At 43.7% G+C, this 22,380-nt stretch overlaps 1 protein-coding gene across 1 annotated transcript in view; it reads right to left on the bottom strand.

Annotated features, from left to right (window-relative positions):
* Nucleotides 1–22,380, bottom strand: part of LOC137519300 (solute carrier family 49 member A3-like) — a 39,243-nt gene that overhangs the window by 9,210 nt on the left and 7,653 nt on the right. Inside the window, exons 2-7 of the mRNA XM_068238267.1 lie at nucleotides 18,693–18,912; nucleotides 18,395–18,471; nucleotides 18,168–18,305; nucleotides 16,798–16,914; nucleotides 12,813–12,965; nucleotides 8,640–8,797 (exon numbers count right to left, since the gene is read on the bottom strand). Coding sequence (XP_068094368.1) covers nucleotides 8,640–8,797; nucleotides 12,813–12,965; nucleotides 16,798–16,914; nucleotides 18,168–18,305; nucleotides 18,395–18,471; nucleotides 18,693–18,912 — 863 coding nt within the window. The remainder of the gene's footprint in view (nucleotides 1–8,639; nucleotides 8,798–12,812; nucleotides 12,966–16,797; nucleotides 16,915–18,167; nucleotides 18,306–18,394; nucleotides 18,472–18,692; nucleotides 18,913–22,380) is intronic.

Raw genomic sequence — 22,380 nt, 5'->3', positions numbered from 1 at the left:
GTGTGATACTGCTTCAATCAGTTTGTTTTTCACACCACCCAGTGCTGCAGCCTTTATCCCATACACATTCACCACGACTCATAGGGTTATACAGGTCCTCACCATGTGAAATGACTGCCGAATTACAGACAGCAAACCAGCACCATAAACACTCTCCCAGAGCATGCAGGTATCCACCAGGTCATGCATGGCCTCTCACCTCACTCCTGGCTGTCCAGATTATAAGACAGCAACAGCGCTCAGTGCCTCAACCGGAACGTCCCCAGCAAGTCTCCCAAACGGTATTACTCCATTAGGGCAGATTCCTTATGCCAGCCTATCAACTAAAGGACTTGACATAGCGTAAAACCAGTAGTGCACTCACATGTAAAAAGTAAAATCAAGCATGTATCAAACAGAGCTCTTCCTCGCCAGCCTAGTACGCCTGTAGCTCCGCCCTGCGCGTTTCGTGCATGCGCACTCAGAAACGCGCAGGGCGGAGCTACAGGCGTACTAGGCTGGCGAGGAAGAGCTCTGTTTGATACATGCTTGATTTTACTTTTTACATGTGAGTGCACTACTGGTTTTACGCTATGTCAAGTCCTTTAGTTGATAGGCTGGCATAAGGAATCTGCCCTAATGGAGTAATACCGTTTGGGAGACTTGCTGGGGACGTTCCGTTTGAGGCACTGAGCGCTGTTGCTGTCTTATAATCTGGACAGCCAGGAGTGAGGTGAGAGGCCATGCATGACCTGGTGGATACCTGCATGCTCTGGGAGAGTGTTTATGGTGCTGGTTTGCTGTCTGTAATTCGGCAGTCATTTCACATGGTGAGGACCTGTATAACCCTATGAGTCGTGGTGAATGTGTATGGGATAAAGGCTGCAGCACTGGGTGGTGTGAAAAACAAACTGATTGAAGCAGTATCACACTATGTTTTGTTTCCTTTGCCTTTTCTCTCTTTTTCTTTGAGCGATTCAATATGAGAAGATTTGAGACATGGGAGCGCAGCATTTTGAAAAAGGAATCTGATTACATCATATGCTTGGTGACTGATGCAGCGATCCATGGACACATAAGTAATCTGTTTGGACTTTGGGATATGGACTATTACATGTTTGCTTAGGTTTAAATATACGTTGAGAAGTGAGCGCACAGTACAAGGTTTTTCATCAGTAGCAGCGTTGTACCAGATCAGCGATCCCCGGCCAATCAGCGGCCGGGGATCGCTGTCACATGACAGGCAGGAGCCTGTTAGAGGCTGCACAGGACAGATTTTTTTTGTTTTTGTTTTTTTTCTTCTACCACTACTACAGGACAGATCCGTTCCTGTGCAGCCTCGGATCTCCGGGGAAGGGAGGGAGGAGAGGGAGGGGGGGAATTTCGCCGCGGAGGGGGGCTTTGAGGTGCCCCCCCCCCGCAACACCCAGGCAGGCAGGAGCGATCAGACCCCCACTGCACATCATCCCCCTAGTGGGGAAAAAAGGGGGGGCGATCTGGTCGCTCTGCCTGCACCCTGATCTGTGCTGGGGGCTGCACAGCCCACCCAGCACAGATCAGCTAAAACAACGCTGGTCCTTAAGGGGGGGTAAAGGGTGGGTCCTCAAGTGGTTAAGTATACTTAGGTACCGGTACACCAAAAATGAATGCTTCATCTTAGTTCCTGCTCATATTTCTTGTTAAGTTTGTTATTGATGCATCCATAGTTCACACATAACTGTGTATCTTTACACAAAACTCGATAAAATGTACTGTACATTATTCCGAGTTTTTAGAAATAATCACTCTGAGACCGGATGTTTGCCATCAAGCTGATCTTTTGACGTTTTAGCATTTTGAGCACGAATTAAGCACTTTGAACAGTGAGCTGACATGGGCAATCCTTCAGCTTAGTATTATACTTAACCCTTTAGCAGCCAATGTATTTAGAGGCTTGCAAGTGCTCCACGCCAATTTATTTTAGCACATTTTTTATTTCTTCTTTGTTAAATTTCCTAGCTTCTAATTAGTACTGCTGTGATATGTAATTAAGGCCACTTGTCACTAGGGGGCAGTGTGAGACAATAATAGAGGACTTCTGCTTTCAGTTTCAGTATTTTGTGTTAGCAGGAAAGGATCAAAAAGGTCAAAAACAGTGCACTTCTCTCAAACGAGATAACTTTATTCAAGCTGCTAATGGGTTAAATGAACAGTCATCGGTTCCCTTGAGATGAATAGAGAATACTGAATGAAAGTGCACATTCAACGCCAGCTGCAAGCAGCTCACACTATTTGAAAAGACTGAAGGTGGCCATACATCAGGCGACTTGGCGGCCGATCGACCATCCAATTCGATTACTATAATCGAATTGGATAAATATCTGTGCTGCAGAGTGCATGCCCGACAGACAATGCAACCAATTTCGGGACAATAATTGGTTGCATTCTCAATCGCACATGCTGCAAGATGTTGCTTGATCGGGTGTGCAGCGGTAACGGCGTGTAATTTCCCAAGGATCACGATGAAACCCCCAATGCTGTCCCCCCTAATGTCAATGTCCCCCGTGCCCCGTGTAAAGTGTATACATTACCAGTTCGCAGCCTCTGCTTCTCCCTCTGCTGCTCCAGGCACATTCTCTTCTCCATACACGCACACCCCACGTGGTTTCCTAGTGGGGACACGCATGTGACATCCCACATGCCCGCCCTTACTAGGAAACCACGTGGGTTGCACGAGTGTATGCAGAGATGTAAACTAAATGTCCAGGTCCCGCCCAAGCACCATTATAAGTATATACAGGAGTAACGCCTGGTATAGTAAATCCGATATAATAGAACTTCTTGTATAGTAAAACCTGTTTTTTGGCTCCTGCGGTAGTCTGTATCCTGCTATAGTGGAAAGTGGATGGGACATATGTATCATATGTCAGACGGAGACCCATTAGCCGTGGTCAATGGTCGGGCTGGCAGCCACTTGTAGCCTGCTCCCTATCTGCACACTACTCTGGGCCGTGTCGATTACCGCAAAAGCACCAGCCAGTGAGACCTATGCTTCTTGTACAAGCTGCTGCGTGATTACTGAGGGAATTGCCTGTTATCTGTGACCTGCTTGTGCATGGCTGAAATGTTACACTATCATCCAAGCTGCACAGAAATGTAGACAGAGGGGCTCACCATAAGTACTGTACCTGCATTAACTGGTGAGAACTGTGCTTCATGTGTAAGCTGCTGCCTAATTACTGAGGAAGTTGCCTGTCATCTGTGACTTGCTTGTGCATGGCTGCACTGCTACAGTATCATCCAGTCTGCACAAAAATATTGACAGAGGAGCACACTATCAGTACTGTACCTGCATTAACTTGTGAGACCCGTGCTTCCTGTGCAAGCTGTTGCATGATTATTGCATGCAAATCCCTGCATATCAAACACTGTGCATTTTGATATAGCTTAGATGCTGTCTGTGCTCGCGTGCTGAAGCATTGAAAAGAAAAAATGACTCCCAATTATTGACTGAATTGAAGTGTACCCGAGAAAAAAACAGTTTAAGGTTTTAAACTTACCTGGGGTTTCCTTAAACCCCCTTGAGGTCGCTGGGACCCCTCGCCATCTCCCCAGGTCGCTTCTGTCCCTGCTGGACGGCCCTGTAGCCTGGCTGAGTCGCGCTTCACTGTGCTTGCGTGGCCCAGCCAAGCACACTTCCGTTGCCGGGAGCATTCTGCGCCTGCACAGTGACTACTCCCGACCAACCATGACTCGACCAGGCTACCGGGCCGTCCAGCAGGGAACAGGTGCGACTGGAAGATGGCGAGGGACCAAGCGGCCTCAAGTGAGTATAGAACCTGAGACTTCTTTCATCTCAGGTTGCCTTTAAGATACAGTACTATGGCATACTTTGAGTACGGCAATTTCTGATGTAGTAAACTACTTTGCCCGGTCCCTTGGAGTTTACTATAAAAGGATTCTACTGTGCTAGCATTTAGCCAGTAAAGTCTGAACACCTCATCTGCATATTCTTTTTGGGTCAGCGAATCATTGTTACAAGCAAGTGATCAGCACAAGATTTACTAGTAGAAGTCTAATGATATTGTGAAAAAAAATTGTTATGGAGATTGTCACCAGATTTGGCTGTGCTAAGCAGTTTAAAAGGATAACTGCAGTTGTTGAACATCTTTCATGATAGGTATTAAAAGTAGACTGCTGAAATAGAGTATATTCCATTATCCTGTTCCATGTACCATCTTTTCACTGTGCAGGTCTACAAGCTGTTAGAACTCCATGAAGTCTTGTCAGTGCACCCACAGCTGCTGAATAAGGATGACTGCAATATGTTTGCCTAATTGCTTTTGCTGCAGCAATTTCTTGACTTGGTGCTTTTAGGCAAAAATACACTATTTACAAAAAATAAGCCTGCTGGTATTCACTGTTAATTATTACCAATATGCACTTTTCCAAATGTTTTTATCAGTACAGTGACTACACTGATCCACTGATAAGCTAATCTATCAGTCCATCCTTTAAAGAGAATCTGTACAATAAAAAACATACCGATCAAATCACTGTGATCTCCTGGAGCCCTCTTTGCCGTTTCCGCTGCGATCCTGGCTTTTAATCGCCAGTTTTAGGCAGTGTTTACAAGCAAAAAACATGGCCGCTAACCAGGAAGTGATGTTTGTGAATATATATATATATATATATATATATATATATATATATATATATATATATTCATGTTACAGTACACTACAGGTTTTTATCACATAGTGAATTATCTGCACTCCAGTCAGGGTTTCTCAGCATGGACAGCTCCCTTCCCCCTCAGACAAGCTGAAACTAAGAGCAGAGACCTGTCTGTGAGGGATAAACAAAGCACACACACAGAGCCTGCAGGGGCATGGAGGGGGGTGTGCATAACTTCTCCCTATCACAGCAGAGGCAGTGCATTCCTCTCTGGGTTGACAAAGCTTGACAAAGAAAAGAAGATTAGATATATTACAGAGACAGTGCAACTAGAAAAGGCTGCAGTAATTCAGACCACATTAGAACAGATATAGGAACTTATAGGATAGAAGAAAAGGCTGAAAATGTTGTAACATAGTCTCTTTAAAGAGAACCTGAGGCGAGGTTCTAACAATGAAATCCCCATACAGAGGCTGGGTCTGCTTATAGAGCCCATAATTCACAGCCGCACTGCCGACACTGAGCGTGTCAGCAGCGGCTGAGTTTACCTTTGTAATGCCAGTCTCCGCTCTCCCCCGCCTCCTGCATCGCTCCAGTCCCCGCCCACGTCCCTTCCTTCCACGGCTATTGGAGGGAAGGGACGCGGGCGGGGACCGGAGCTCTGCAGGAGGCGGGGGAGAGCAGAGACTGGCGTTACAAAGGTAAACACAGCCGCACAGCGCGGCTGTGATTTATGGGGTCTCGCTGGGTGCAGGGGGAAGTTAGGGGGAATCTAAATAGCAACAGAGGCTGGGCTCTATAGGCAGACCCAGCCTCTGTATGGGGATTTCATTGTTAGAACCTCGCCTCAGGTTCTCTTTAAAGAAAACCTGTAAAAAAGAAAAAGTTCCCCTGGGGGGTACTCACCTCGGGTGGGGGAAGCCTCCGGATCCTATTGAGGCTTCCCCCGTCCTCCTGTGTCCCACAGCGGCGGCGGAAAAGCTCCCGAAACTGCGGGGATGTAAATATTTTCCTTCCCAGCTCCAGCACAGACGCAGTATCGGCTCTCCACTCGGAGATGGACAGAAATAGCTGATCGCTGTCGGGCTGTTCTACTGCACACGTGCAAGTCTCCTGCGCCTGCGTAGTAAACCCGATGAAGATCAGCTAATTCCGCCTATCTCCACGATGAGAGCCGCAACAGCGCCCCCACTGGAGCCAGGGAAAGTAAATAAATGTAGCTTGTCAAGCCAGGATTGTCTGAGACTTCGGGAGAGCCAGCGCTGGACTGCATGCAGCTACAGGGGAGGGGGAAGCCTCATTGGGACCCTGAGGCTTCCCCCTTCCGAGGTGATTACCCACCAGGGGACCTTTTTCTTTGTTACAGAGTCTCTTTAAGAGCTTAGAAGTTGTTAAACTAATATGGCCAAAGGATAAGCTTGAATACAGGATCCTAGAAGAAACTCAAGACTGCAGCCTCTATATCTCCTATTTACTCCTTAAAGTGAACCTAAGATGAAGCAATACAAAAGTTTTATACATACCTAGAGCTTCCTCCAGCCCCCTTCAGGCTGATCGGTCCCTTGCTGTCCTCCTCAGCCACCTGGATTCTCCGCTATGGCTCCCGGTAATTCGGCCTGTCAGGGTGTAGTGCGCATGCGCGTCCTGGCCGCGGGAGTGTGACGGGAGTGTGCATGACCAGACTGCGCTAACTGGCTGAATTACCGGGAGCCATAGCAGAGGATCCAGGTGGCGGAGGAGGACGGCGAGGGACCGATCAGACCAAAGTGGGCTGAAAGAAGCCCCAGGTATGTATAAAACTTTTGCATTGCTTCGTCACAGGTACCCTTTAACCACTGAAGGTTTTACCCATTTAGGACCAGAGCAATTTTCACCTGTCAGTGCTCCTCCCATTCTTTCGCCAGTAACTTAATCACAACAACTTGATCTATATCTTGTTTTTTCCGTCACCAATTAGGCTTTCTTTGGGTGGTACATTATGCTAAGAATTATTTTATTCTAAACACATTTTAATTGGAATAATAAGAAAAAAAATTGAAAAAAAAACATTTTTCAGTGTTTGGCCATTAACCACTTAAACCCCCGCGGTACGAATTTCTCCGTCCCTTTTTTCCCCCCTAAAAAACCAGGGACGGAGAAATCCGTACCTTCCGCGCTACCGCCGCTGTCTGCGCACCCGCCGCTCGTGCACGCCGCCGTCTGCTCGCACGGAGGTCAATGAACGGGAAAATCCTTTCCCGTTCGTTGATCTAGCCCCCGCAATGATCGCGCTGCTTCTATTAGAAACAGCGCGATCATAGTGATTCTCCCAGCCTCCTACTGCTCCCTGTAAGCGTCCGGAAGGACGCTTACAGGTCGCATGTAAACAAACACACTGTGGCCATCTTGTGTACAAATAGTAAACTACACCCTAAAAGCATTTTACATAAACAAACATTACATTTACACAATAAATTAACTCATTACCTCCCACACTCCCCAATTTTTTTTTTTTTTTTTTGTAATTAAAAAAAAAAAAAATACAATAAAAAAAAAAACATAAATAGTTACCTTAGGGACTGAACTTTTTAAATATTTATGTCAAGAGGGTATAACACTGTTACTTTATAAACTGCGGGCTTGTAATTAGGGATGGATGCAAAACTGAAAAAAATGCACCTTTATTTCCAAATAAAATATTGTCGCCAAACATTGTGATAGGGACATAATTTAAATGGTTTTATAACCGGGACAAATGGTTAAATACATTTCATGGGTTTTAATTACAGTAGCATGCTTTATTTAAAAACTATAATGGGCGAAAACTGAAAAGTAATAATTTTTTCCCACATTTTTTCCTATTTTCCCATTAAAACACATTTAGAATAAAATAATTCTTGGCATAATGTCCCACCTAAAGAAAGCCTAATTGGTGGCGAAAAAAACAAGATATAGTTCATTTCATTGGGATAAGTAATAATAAAGTTATAGACGAATTAATGGAAGGAGCGCTGAAAGGTGAAAATTGCTCTGGTGGTCAAGTGGTAAAACCCCTCAGTGGTGAAGTGGTTAAATTATAGTGTTAAAATAAAACCTTCTATTGTGGATAAAGCCCACACATTTTATTTGCCTATTTGCCCCGGTTATTGCAACGTTTAAAATATTTCCCTAGTACAATGTATGGTGCCAATATTTTATTAGGAAATAAAGATTTTTTCAGTTTTGCGTCCCCATCACTATTTATAAGCCCGCAAATTGAAAAAAAAATACAGTTTATATATCCTCTTCACATGCCTATTAAAAAAGTTCAGTCCCTAATGCAACTGTTTATATATATTTTTTGTATTATAATTATATTATAATATATATATATATATATATATATATATATATATATATATATATATATATATATAATTGGGTACCATGGGGGAGTTTGGGAAGGAAATTGTTAATTTTACATGTAAATGTAGGTATTTTTATTGAATAAAATGCTTTTTGATGTAGTTTTACTATTTGGCCACAAGATGTCCTCAGTCATAATTTCCGATTCACCTAGAGTAAGGACGTGTATCCAAAGTAATGCGTGCACAGTAACAACGGTAAGATACAATGAATGCAGGCGTCTCACAGCAGCCGCCATGTGCCCAAATTTCCCCCTAATGCCGCTAAATGCAGCTTCTAACATAGGCGCCTATGGTGGCGCTGGTTTTTCCATAAGGGCTCCAGCACCCTTTTTACCTGCTTCAATTTTAGAAAGGTGTTTATATAGCACTGACTTCATTTGCAGCCCTTTACATAGTCTATAGTCATGTCACTGACTGTCCTAACAAGAGCTCACACTCTAATCCTTACCATAATCATAGTCCAGAGTAGACCCAGTCTTGTTCAAAAGCATAAAACATTCATAGAACACACTTCTCACTTCTGCCTTAGAGTGCAGGATCTGTTATCGTCTTCATTTTTTTATATGAACATGTAATGAAAGCTGTTGATGAAGAATATAAAGAGAACCATTCACTTACCCAGAAATAAAGGCCAGACCTGTTGAACTCCCTTCTCCAACTGGATAGGAACACTCTACTGCAAGCTCCATACTAATTGGATATAGGGCAAACCCAAAAAAGCCCATCAAGGAACATACGGATGCCAACAAAAACGGCTGATCCCTCAGATTGGATACCTGTATGAAAACAAAGCCACTGGTCATTGACAAAACTATGGAAGCATCTCTGTGCTCATAAGCTCAATGTGAACAAATTGTGATTCATTTAGTTTGCTACTACATATCCTACTTTTCAGTGAATGCTGTTTTCTCTCAGAAATTGTTCCCAACAATCTATGCATCACAGCATAAAGCTGGCCATACAGGCATCAATTTTACCAGCAGAATCGATTACCAGCATTTACCAGTGTTGGTGATGTCTCTAACCACACATCAACTATGTATGTATCTATCAGTACGTGTACTGCTGGATGTCCTGATTTTGAACATCTTATGCATCTATGCACTCCACTATGTTTACTATGTACAGCAGAACGGAAGATGTTGGCACTATATAAATAATAATTTATTGGCTCGGTATCCACAGATTTCTCCTGATACCTGGTCTTTGGGTTCCTCTGAGTCTTTCAACTAGCCTAACTCTAGATTTACTCCATGCTGTTTTGCTAACCATAGACTTCTACTGCTCTGCTCTGTCTAACCCTAACCTCTTTTCTGTGCTGAAACTAATAACCTTTCCTTGTCACTAACCTGAACCCAAATAACCACTTGGGCTAAATAATTCGCACCTTATGTCCATCCAATGCATAGCCGCAACCCTCGACCTTTACCCCCATGCCTAACCCTAACCTTTACTCTTTAACTATGCATAACCTTAATTAATTATATACTAACATGATACTTTCTCCTAATGAATGAACCTAGGCCAACTGCAAAGTTCCCTTAAAGAGACTCTGTAACAAAATTTTCAGCCTTATTTATTCTATCCTATAAGTTCCTATACCTGTTCTAATGTGGTCTCTCTTACTGCAGCCTTTCCTAGTTGCACAGTGGCTGTATTATCTCTGTTATATAATCTAATCTTCTTTCCTTTGACAGCTTTGTCGGGCTCAGGCAGGAATGTGCTGCTCTGCTTGTGATAGGTAGAAGCTATACTCACCCTCTCCACGCCCCCTGCAGGCTCTGTATGAGTCACAGACTGAGCTTCTCTCAGCCTATCACATGCTGGTTAGCAGCCATGTTTTTTTGTTTGTAAACACTGCCTAAAACTGGCAATTACAAGCCAGGATTGCAGCAGGGAGTAGCAGAAACAGCACAGAGGGGCAATGGAGAACATAATTAATAGAATGGTATGCTTTTTATTGTAAGAATTTTAGAGTACAGATTCTCTTTAATGGTCTGCAGAACTGTCAGGGGAACCTTTCCTTGCTACATCAACCTAAAGGTTCATGATTCTTACCTATTGCATCATGTCTAATAATATTCCTATTAGCTGCTAAATTTCCCAGCTTCTTTGGAGAGGATCAGGACAATTTTTCCTTATCCCAACAGCAGCCCCCTCTTAAAGAGTAACTGTCAGGCTGCAAAAGCTAATTTAAACCTCTATTCTCCTGTGTTAAACAGTTTAGAAGGAAGCCAAAAAGGCAATACTGAAGTTATAAATCTCTCTTACTTTTGATGTGTGCTGAGAGCAAGGCTCTGTATTCCCAAGCTCTTAAAAGGACGAGAGGCTGCATAACATACTGCAAAGCATTCTGGGCCCCCCCCCCCTCGGCTGCTAGTGAGAAGTTACAGGCTCAAGTTACAACAGCATGTAATGCTGGGCTGCTCACAGCACTGATAAATCTCCGGGCAGAGTACACTGCAGGAGTCCGCTATTGTTCCTAGCCACATGGCTAATTAATATTCACTGTACAGTAGTGTTATTCATTACGAGCTTTTTTTGTGAGCGGACTCATCAGGAAGCAGGGAGCATATGACATCACAATTGGCTTCATAGGAGACAGATAAACATGGAACCTGCCATGAGCTGTCCGGAGCACCATTCTCTGCAAATACTATATAAAGGTTCTGTGAAGTACAAACGTGGACAGTGAAATGCATATGTAATGTAAGTACAGCCAATATTTAGCTACTGATATATGTGTTTATTTTCTCTGAGACCTTATACCTAACAGCTCCTCTTTAAGGGCCTATTTTGACTTACCTCTTCTCAGTCACTGCATAACAGATTTTACTTGTGATGTGTGCTGACTCAGGAGCAGGGTGAAGAAAGGAAAAACAAGGACTGCTAAAACAAGAGGTGTACAGGAAGTGGTGACAGGGAGATCTTGCCACCAAGTAGAAAAGCAGCTGTGCCAAGCAGTAGAGTAAATAAACCTGAGACAGGGATCAGAAGAAACCCCATAATTCCAGGAACCGCCGCACTGCAGGTCTAATAAAGGAGAGGAGGAACTGAAGGCAGTCAGAGGCAAGAACGACTGAAAGTGAAAGAGAGGGTTGATGCTACACAGGAACAAACCGGCTACATAAGAGGGTAGGAATGAAGGCAATAGAAGAAGAGTGGACATTGAGGAATGTAGACAGATCATGACACACAGGTAGAGACTGGTAGAATGCATAGAGTGAAAGTATGTTTAGCAGCCTGTGCTAGAATAGACCTATATAGTGGAACACAGACAGTATAATGTGTATACTGCATGCATTGTAGAGACAAGACCATAGGATCACTGAGAGTTCAGAAGAGGGCTCAGGAGCATGCGGGTATACAGACAATAATGCAGTGGTTGGAGTAAAGGAGTTCAGTTAAAGAGAAACTGTGACCAAGAATTGAACTTCATACCAGTCAGTAGCTAATACCGACCCCCCCCCCCCCCTTTTCCATGAGAAATCTTTACCTTTTCACAAACCAATCATCAGGGGACTCTGTATGGCTGATATTGTGGTGAAACCCCTCCCACAGGAAACTGTGAGGACCATGGTCCTGGCAGTTTCCAGTCTGTGAACCCCATTGCATTGTGGGAAATGGCTGTTTACAGCTGTTTCCAACTGCCAAAAAAGCAAGCAGCAACTACTTCCAGTGACATCACCTGCAAGCAGTAAAAATGTCACCATGTGATACATTTTAGAATGTAAAGCAGGGAGAGGAACACTTTTACAATGGGCAAACACTGACTAAATCATTTATACATAATTATTGTAAAAATGAAGCACTTTTATTATTACATTATTTTCACTGGAGTTCCTCTTTAAGGTGAGGTTGTAACTGTGGCAGCGATGCCAGTGGCAAATGGAGAGAGCACAAATAGTTATGAATGGTGAATCACATTATGAATGGTGGTCACATATAAGGGTCTGTTTACTTCAGGTGTCTGAACTTTTATGAATTCCCTTCATATACCTCCCACAAGAATGATTTTACTTAAAGAGAAACTCAGACCAAGAATTGAACTTTATCCCAATCAGTAGCTGAAACCCCCTTTTACATGAGAAATCTATTCCTTTTCACAAACATACCATCAGGGGGTGCTGTATGACTGATATTGTGGTGAAACCCCTCCCACAAGAAGCTCTGAGGACCGCGGTACTCCTGGCAGTTTCCTGTCTGTGAACCCTGTTACACTGTGGGAAATAGCTGTTTACAGCTGTCTCCAACTGCCAAAAAAAATGCAGCAGCTACATCACCTGCCCACAGTAAAAATGTCACCATGTAATAAATGTCACAATGTAAATCAGGGATTTATACGATTTTACAATGGGCAAACACTGACTAAATCATTTATACATAATTATTGTAAAAATGAAGCACTTTTATTATTACATTATTTTCACTGGAGTTCCTCTTTAAGTGCATTGGGTTTGTGCACAATAAGTAGTACTGTAGTTACTTACATAGACCCTGAGTTTCCTAAACTTTACTCAAAGTGCATAACTTGTGTTATGCAGACTACATACGTGTTACAGCTATTATGTGCATTATATATACACCAATGACACACGTACTAGCTGTAACAATATGTAGTTGTTCTATTAGAGTAACACTCCTTACGCAGTGAATACAATCACAAGTCATGTGAGCTGTTAGGGCACAGTACAGTTCAGCGAACCAGGACCATAGTGTCCAAAGTTCTACATGTTTCTACCTGCTTATTAGCTCACTATAAAGCTGCTAAATGAAAAGTACTATACTTACCACAGCAAATACTGCAAACAGCATTGCTGTTATCCCAAAACATATCTTTACAACTTCTGTGAACTTCTTGGTCCGGTCTACATAGAGGCCACATATCAGAGCACCGATACCCCCAAAGAAAATGAACAGGGCTCCGCACAACCCGGAAATATACTAAAAAAAACAAAAACAAACAATATTTCATCAGAATCGCAAAACAAATCATGATACCTTTTAAATGAACCTATGCTTAAATAAAAATGTCTCAGTCTATAACAATGGACTTTGTAACTGGCACCTACTGGTTTAGAACTTCTGAGTTGCTTGGAAGTCCTAAAACCCTATGTGCTTGGTTATACAAATGCAATGGGGGCTCTGATCCATCACTTCCATTCTTTGACCGTTTCAATATTGTTTTGTTCTTTAGAAAGTTGCAGAGGCTTGTTATAATATATATTCCAGTTATCCTATTGATTAACTAATTCACAGGAATATAGCAAAACAATGTGGTGTTTCCAGTCACATGACCTTCATTACAACCAGACCATCTTAGCAGGGCCAATTCCTTATGTAACCTTGCAGGATAAAAGCCACAAGGTAAAGATGACTGAAGACTGTTATACTTGTATTTGTAGCTCTGGGTAGCTCTGATGGCTACTAGATTGATCTGCTTCAAGGCTCTGTTTCTTAAAACCAGAGACGAAAATGAAAAACAATTTTATACATACCTGGGGCTTCCTCCAGCCTCGTCTGCCTGGATCGCTAGCCGTCCTCCGCTGCCCGCTGCTACGAGAACCGGGTCCCCACACTTCCGTCAGTCGGACCCAGTCTAGCGTAAGAGAAGTGCGCGGTTTGCGTATCTCTCCAGCAGCCTCTGGAGAGATACGTAGAGAGCGCACTTAGGAGGCTGGCTCCGATTATGTCAGAGATGGGGTTCTCGTAGCTGCGGGCAGCAAGCGGTTCTCGTAGCTGCGGGCAGCAAACGGCGGCGTGGGGGCGATCCAGGCGGATGAGGCTGGAGAAAGCCCCAGGTATGTATAAAATATATTTCCTTTTCCCGTCTCTAGTTTCTTTTAACTAAAATTTCATTTTTTAGCTAGTAAGCCTTGTCACTATTCTGGACCTAGTCAGAGTCTAAAAAGGCTTCAATCAGACTCCTGATCAATCCAATGATGCGGCCTACTCAGAAATGTCTGCTTGTTGTGTGCTGGATTAACTTTACAAGGAAAGGCAATGTGCAGTGTCAGATTCTGTCTGGGGATATTTCTCAAGCTATATACACACACACAAGAGGATAAATGGTGCCCTACATAATCTTTCACTATAATTTAGGGTAGCAGTTCACTCCAATGCTCTTTACCAATAACTTGTTTGGCTCTTAGCCTATTCTGCCGTATGAGAGGGAAAAATTAGCCAAAGTTACAGAGGAGTAGCATGAAAATTGGCAGACTGACTGCTAAACGTGTGTCACCAGATCTTTAACAGTAATAATCATGAATTGGACCCAGTGAATCAGGGATAGGTTCAAGCCAGCTTTCATGCCCAGTATCTGTGTCTGGACAGACCATCAGCGTAACCATCTGCCAAAAGGTACCCCTAGGAATCTTCTTGCATCTCTGCCTTGTTGTTGACATATACACCAGGGAAATAATGGGGACAATCTATATTCTTGGAAATGTCTGCTATGATTCTCCTAGAAAACCCGGGAGGCCGGCAAAGATTTTTAAAGTTTGTTTACACTATGGGTCTCAAATATTAAATTAAAAAAGTGCTTCCTTTGAGTCTAAGACTTCAAAATTTGTAAACCACTCACTTGAAGAAAGGAAGAAAACAATTATATGAACAATAAAATTACCATTTATTATTAATCACCAACAATAAAAGACAATAATATCCAATAAAAGCCAGAGCCCTGATACCACAAGCCAGAGGGACAGAGGATTGACCCATATATTGTGTTCAAACTGTGTATCAAGAAAAAACTATCAGCTGGAGCTCTCAGCAAAAAATAGTTCTCTTTGTGCACACAACATGATATAAAGTTCCCAAGGAAGCAGTTCACAGGAAGTAGGAATCCTAGAGTAATCCAACATGTTAGCAGATGAGAATCACTGTTTTTCCATAGTAGAGAGAATACTCATAAGCGCATATATACAGTTCCATCTATATAAGATTTCCTGATAAACCCCCTGCCGGCCCTCCCTATCTAGCCTTAACGAGACTAGTTTACTATGTTAGTTAAATTCTGATCACAATTGTCCCCACCACAGGTTTGGACATTGGTGGTTTTTATTGAATCTAAAATGTATATACTACAACATATATGGGTTTTGCTGTGTATTTTTTAATATAGTGAACTTTATGTTTATTACATTAAGCTGATGTTGAGGAGAATTCCCTCTAGTGTGATCGCTATGGCCCCCAGGGGGTTCCCTTGGTTTCTACCCTTCCCCTTCCCCCGCCCTGGGGTGGTTGCAGCCTGGTCAAGGGGGTGCGGGGTGGCGCTGCATTTTCAATGGCTGTTTTATGTCCCTTCTATATGGGAATGGTTGTTCCAGGGGACATATTACATTAATAGCATTTATCCTTGTAATATGATGGCGCTTCCCCCTACCCTTTATTGTTCATATAATTGTTTTCTTCCTTTCTTCAAGTGAGTGGTTTAAAGATTTTTAAAGATTTCATGCTGAAATCCATTGAAAATCTGTGTGTAGTGGCCACCTTTACAGTTACTTGTCATACTGTGCTTGCTAGCAAAGGCAATAAAGTCAGTGTATGTTCAACTTTACACAACGGTGTACAACTGCTTCTATGGGGATAACGTGTGCGCAGAAGAACGTACAATGCCACTGTAACATTACCTTATTGGAGAATAAAGGGGTTAATTCCAAAACTGCAACCATATACAAAACATCTGACTGCTATGGAAGCTCTATGCTGACAGGCAGTGCCCTCAATTCTACTATGAAACTATAAGCTAGGCATTTTAGATTACAGAACAACATACCATCAGTAGTTTGAAAGCACTGAAAGCTTGGCCCTAGGCATAGATGCCTACTTAGACTTGTTTAGGCCTTAAAGGTACCCATACATCTAGTGATCTTTCTCTGATTGAGTCTGATTGGAGAGAGATCTGTTAACCACCATAAACTGCAGGCCGATTCCTGATTTATTTTCGGGAATCAGCCTTGTCACTCCGCCATGCCGCCCCTATCCGATGTCCCCCAATGTTTTATGTCCCCCAATTCTCCCCCCTTGTGGAGTTATACTTTACCTGACACACCATTCATCTATGTCCTTGTACTTCTGCATTTGCACAGCCCCATGGTGTGATGCGGCCCACATGCTATATGCCGGTAGTCACGTGGGGCCTGAATGCAGAAATCACATCACATGGGTGGCGGACAGGTAAAGTATAACTGCACGGTACCAGGGGGGGCATAAAACAATGGGGGGGGGATGCAGGGGGTTCCATTGCGTTAATCACTCATCCTGATATCACGCCCAGTTACCACCATGCACCCGATCGAGCATGCTGGCCCGTTATTTTCCAGCATGTCCCGAAATTGGTCGCATAGTTGATTGGGCATGCTCTTGGCGGCACAGATTTTTATCTGATTCAATTATAATTATCAAATCAGATGGTCGATTGGCTGCCAAGTCGAGCGATGTATGGCCAACTTAAGTGGTACAGTTGGTCTTTGAATATCTGATGTCAAATAAATATCAGCCACTTTCTGCACCACAAACATTTTAAACCAGAGGCTCAAATGTTCTCAGAAAGGGTAGTCTCTGGCCCACTCCCTAAACAGGAAAGTTGGCAGCAGAAAATAACAATGTTAGGGCAGTCTCCTTACTAAAGTGTGAGATGCTCTGAACAGATCTGTGCACGAAGTTGGGCTTTTTTTCCTTACAGAATACATATAAACTGAGTGCAGGAGTTGCTGAGCCCTGGGCTGTCTCTCTGCAGACAGGTTAGAACATGACCAGTGATTGGGGTACTTACATTTGGATACCCTCTGAAGCACAAGATTTGTTCCAGAAATGCAGAAAATGCTGTGAAGATTCCCAGTCCAGCTCCAAAGCAAATCATTAGGATGATGTAGGCTTTATTTCTCATAAGCTGCAAAACATAACACATAAATGTCACAATAGAATTGATACTACAGATATATAAGATGGCAATATAAATAGAACAATTCTGGAATTTAATTCTGACTTATTAAAGCAGACCTCCAGGAAAATGTCTAAGTGAACAGGCTGCACACTTACAGGCAGCACAGTACGGTGCAACACACATTATTATTATTATTATTATTTAAAATTTACATAGCGCTGACAAATTCCGCAGCGCTGTACAGAGCATATATTGTCTTGTCACTTAACTGTCCCTCTGAGGAGCTCACAATCTAATCCCTACCATAGTACTATGTCTATGTATGTATTGTGTAGTGCCTGTATCGTAGTCTAGGGCCATTTTTTTCTTGTTTAGGGGGAAGCCAATTTACTTATCTGTATGTTTTTGGGATGTGGGAGGAAACCGGAGTACCCGGAGGAAACCCACACAGACATGGGGAGGACATACAAACTCCTTGCAGATGTAGACCTGGCTGGGATTCGAACCGGGGACCCAGCGTTGCAAGGCAAGAGCGCTAACCACTATGCCACCGTGCTCACATGAGGGGTGATTAGAGGATAGTTACACCTTCATCACAAATTATCACATGCAGGCTGCTGATGAAATTACTCTAAATCTGTCCATGTTAATCATCAAATCTGCACAGCTGCATTGCTTTGTTACTGTGTACCCTTATCCCTTCAAGATGGAGAACACTGGAAAGCATAAGTGATCCAGCAAACTTGGACAGTAGTTTTTTAAACAAGGTATACAATATTAGTTTGCTGAAGTTTGCAACTCTTGTATGGGTCATATCAGAATATAGTGATTGTTGTAAGTCTAATGCTAGGTACACAATGCAATTTCCCCTCAGATAAAAAATTCTAGACATGTCTGATCTGCTCCCTATCGATAAAGGGATCAATTTTGTGGAGCACTGATCTGAAAATCAATCCAGTTATCAATTGGGAGCAAATCAGACATGTTGGAAATTATCTATTCAACCTGTCGATCTGACAGCAAATTGCACCATGTGTACTTAGCATTAGGCATTCATTTGCCCTACTGCAGTTTTTTGCAGCACCCACTTTAATAAATCCAAGACAACCTGCATTAATTAAAAAAAAAAAGAAAAAAGTGTAGGTGCTTGCAATCTGAAAATGTACATATTTTTATGTGTCACAATGCATGCATTTTTTTTTCAATTGTCAGGTGTAAAACTAGCCTGAGATGGCATTAGAACATGGTTTAATGCTTACCTGTTTTAAGCCAGCAAAGAATGGTTCAGAGGAGGAGTTAACTGCACTGGCTGATGGTGGTGTGGGAGGGGCTTTAGTAGAAATTCCTGCTGTAGCTAGTACACAGGCAAATACGGCAGGCGTGCCATAGAGTCCAAGCTGCAAATGTAAGAATAGAGGATAACATTTAATATTATGCTGTGTTATAGATCGCTTCCAAATAAAGAAAACAAAACCCTTTTACTTACTAATATTGGAACATAATCCACTTTTGAAGCAATAACTGGTGACAGTATATTGGCTAAAAATATGCCGAATGGGTTTGCTATTTAAAAAGGGAAATAAAAATGCATGTAAATAGTGTAAAGGAATACCTTTGAACTATAATTTCTAGCAGTAAGCGCTTAGGTTCTGATTAACTAAGAAGTGAAAGAAAAGAGAACAGTGCAGGTGGTTAGTTCAGACTACTGTGTTGAATGAGAAATAACTGGGTTAGTTTGCAGCACCCCTTGGTATGTAATGTAACAGAAAGTGACAAGTACTTACACATGGAAGCAATCATGTTTGCTGTAGCCCGCTGATGTTCTGGGAACCACACCGCAGCAAGTTTTGCAGGTACAAACAGAACAAGAGGCTGGGCCACTGCACAAAGGCTCTGGCCCACAAATAAGTAAAACAAGGGACTCTGGCCCATATTCAGGAATGATAGCACGCTGAGACAACGTATGACGCTACCAAACACGTTCAGCCAGGAACTGAGAATCACCTGCAAGACAAAGAATTACAGGATGCTTAAAGTCACACTGAAGCGGTAAAAAAAAAAACCCTTATGATATAATAAATTGTATGTGTAATACAGCTAAGAAATAGAACATTAGTATCAAAGAAAGAATTAAGAAACAGGAAGAATTAAGAAACTTCAGTTGTTATCTATGCAAAAGAACTTTTCTGAGTGACAGTCCTGTTTTCTGAAGCACTTATACATCAAAGAAACAGTGAAAGACAACTTCAGATTTTACTGCAGGGAGGTTTAAATGGTCATTAGCTCTGCTCTGTTTCATAGTTTAAAGTAGAGTGTGGTTTGTAAACTGCAAATATGAATTATGCAAGGTTATAAAAAAAAAAGCTATATAACTAAAAATAAAAAATTCTTTGCTACTAAAGTTCTATTAATAATCCGTACTACGCATTATCTCATAAGGTTTTTTTGTTTTTTTTTTATTTCAGTGTCACTTTAACCACTTCCCGACCGCCTAACGCACAGAGGCGGCCGGGAAGTGGAGCCCTGAAGGACCGGCTCACCCACAGAGGCGGCAGTCCTTCTAAGGGCATGGGCGGAGCGATCGCGTCATCCGTGACGCGATCCTCCGCCGGCGCCTGTCACCGCTCGCCCGCCGCAACATTCCGCCGGCTATACGGAAGCGCCGGCGGGATGTTAACCCCGCGATCGCCGCATACAAAGTGTATAATACACTTTGTAATGTTTACAAAGTGTATTATACAGGCTGCCTCCTGTCCGAGGGACCACCAGGGCAGGCTGCAGCCACCCTAGTCTGCACCCAAGCACACTGATTTCTCCCCCCCCTGCCCCAGATCGCCCACAGCACCCCTCAGACCCCCCCTTGCCCACCCCCAGACCCCTGTTTGCACCCAATCACCCCCCTAATCACCCATCAATCACTCCCTGTCACTATCTGTCAACGCTATTTTTTTTTATCTCCCCCCCCCCTGCCCCCTCCTGATCACCCCCCCACCCCTCAGATTCTCCCCAGACCCCCCCCCCCTGTGTACTGTATGCATCTATCCCCCCTGATCACCTGTCAATCACCTGTCAATCACCCATCAATCACCCCCTGTCACTGCCACCCATCAATCAGCCCCTAACCTGCCCCTTGCGGGCAATCTGATCACCCACCCACACCAATAGATCGCCCGCAGATCCGACATCAGATCACCACCCAAACGCAGTGTTTACATCTATTCTCTCCTCTAAACACCCACTAATTACCCATCAATCACCCCCTATCACCACCTGTCACTGTTACCCATCAGATCAGACCCTAATCTGCCCCTTGCGGGCACCCAATCACCCGCCTACACGCTCAGATTGCCCTCAGACCCCCCCCCCCCCCCCTTATCAATTCATCAGGGCATTATTTACATCTGTCCTTACCTGTAACAACCCACTGATCACCTGTCAATCACCCATCAATCACCCCCTGTCACTGCCACCCATCAATCACCCCCTGTCACTGCCACCCATTAATCAGCCCCTAACCTGCCCCACGCGGGCAATCTGATCACCCACCCACACCAATAGATCGCCTGCAGATCCGACATCAGATCACCACCCAAGCGCAGTGTTTACATCTATTCTCTCCTCTAAACACCCACTAATTACCCATCAATCACCCCCTATCACCACCTGTCACTGTTACCCATCAGATCAGACCCTAATCTGCCCCTTGCGGGCACCCAATCACCCGCCTACACGCTCAGATTGCCCTCAGACCCCCCCTTATCAATTCGCCAGTGCATTAGTTACATCTGTTCTTCCCTGTAATAACCCACTGATCACCTGTCAATCACCTGTCACTGCCACCCATCAATCACCCCCTGTCACTGCCACCCATCAATCACCCCCTGGCACTGCCACCCATCAATCACCCCCTGGCACTGCCACCCATCAATGAGCCCCTAACCTGCCCCTTGCGGGCAATCTGATCACCCACCCACACCAATAGTTCGCCCGCAGATCCGACGTCAGATCACCTCCCAAGGGCAGTGTTTATATCTGTTCTCTACCCTAAACACCCACTAATTACCCATCAATCACCCCCTGTCACTGCTACCTATCAGATTAGACCCCTATCTGCCCCTAGGGCACTCAATCACCCGCCCACACCCTCAGAATGCCCTCAGGCCCCAGCCCTGATCACCTCGCCAGTGCATTGCTTGCATCTATTTCCCCCTCTAATCACACCTTGAGACACCCATCAATCACCTCCTGTCACCCCCTAGCACACCTACCCATCAGATCAGGCCCTAATTTGCCCCGTGTGGGCTCCTGATCACTCGGCCAAACCCTCAGATCCCCCTCAGACCCCCTTCCGATCACCTCCCCAGTGCATTGATTGCATCTATTTTCCCCTCTAACCACCCCCTGAGACACCCATCAATCACCTCCTGTCACCCCCCTAGCACTCCTATCCATCAGATCAGGCCCAATACAACCTGTTATCTAAAAGGCCACCCTGCATATGACCGGTTCCACAAAATTCGCCCCCTCATAGACCACCTGTCATCAAAATTTGCAGATGCTTATACCCCTGAACAGTCATTTTGAGACATTTGGTTTCCAGACTACTCGCGGTTTTGGGCCCGTAAAATGCCAGGGCGGTATAGGAACCCCAGAAACGGACCCCATTTTAGAAAAAAGACACCCCAATGTATTCTGTTAGGTGTATGGCGAGTTCATAGAAGATCTTATTTTTTGTCAAAAGTTAGCGGAAATTGATTTTTGTTTTTTTTTCACAAAGTGTCATTTTTCACTAACTTGTGACAAAAAATAAAATCTTCTATGAACTCGCCATACACCTAACGGAATACCTTGGGGTGTCTCCTTTTTTAAAATGGGGTCACTTGTGGGGTTCCTATACTGCCCTGGCATTTTAGTGGCCCTAAACCGTGAGGAGTAGTCTAGAAAACAAATGCCTCAAAATGACCTGTGATTATGACGTTGGGCCCCTTAGCGCACCTAGGCTGCAAAAAAGTGTCACACATGTGGTATCGCTGTACTCAGGAGAAGTAGTATAATGTGTTTTGGGGTGTATTTTTACACATACCCATGCTGGGTGGGAGAAATCTCTCTGTAAATGGACAATTGTGTGTAAAAAAAATCAAACAATTGTCATTTACAGAGGTATTTCTCCCACCCAGCATGGGTATGTGTAAAAATACACCCCAAAACACATTATACTACATCTCCCGAGTACGGCGATACCACATGATTGGCACTTTTTTGCAGCCTAACTGCGCTAAGGGGCCCAAAGTCCAATGAGTACCTTTAGGATTTCACAGGTCATTTTTGTTTCAAGACTACTCCTCACGGTTTAGGGCCCCTAAAATGCCAGGGCAATATAGGAACCCCACAAATGACCCCATTCTAGAAAGAAGACACCCAAACGTATTCCGTTAGGAGTATGGTGAGTTCATTAAAGATTTTATTTTTTGT

The sequence above is a fragment of the Hyperolius riggenbachi genome, chromosome 1 (assembly GCF_040937935.1).
Source record: "Hyperolius riggenbachi isolate aHypRig1 chromosome 1, aHypRig1.pri, whole genome shotgun sequence".
Lineage (NCBI taxonomy): Eukaryota > Metazoa > Chordata > Amphibia > Anura > Hyperoliidae > Hyperolius > Hyperolius riggenbachi.
This window is presented reverse-complemented; position numbering and strand designations above follow the sequence as displayed.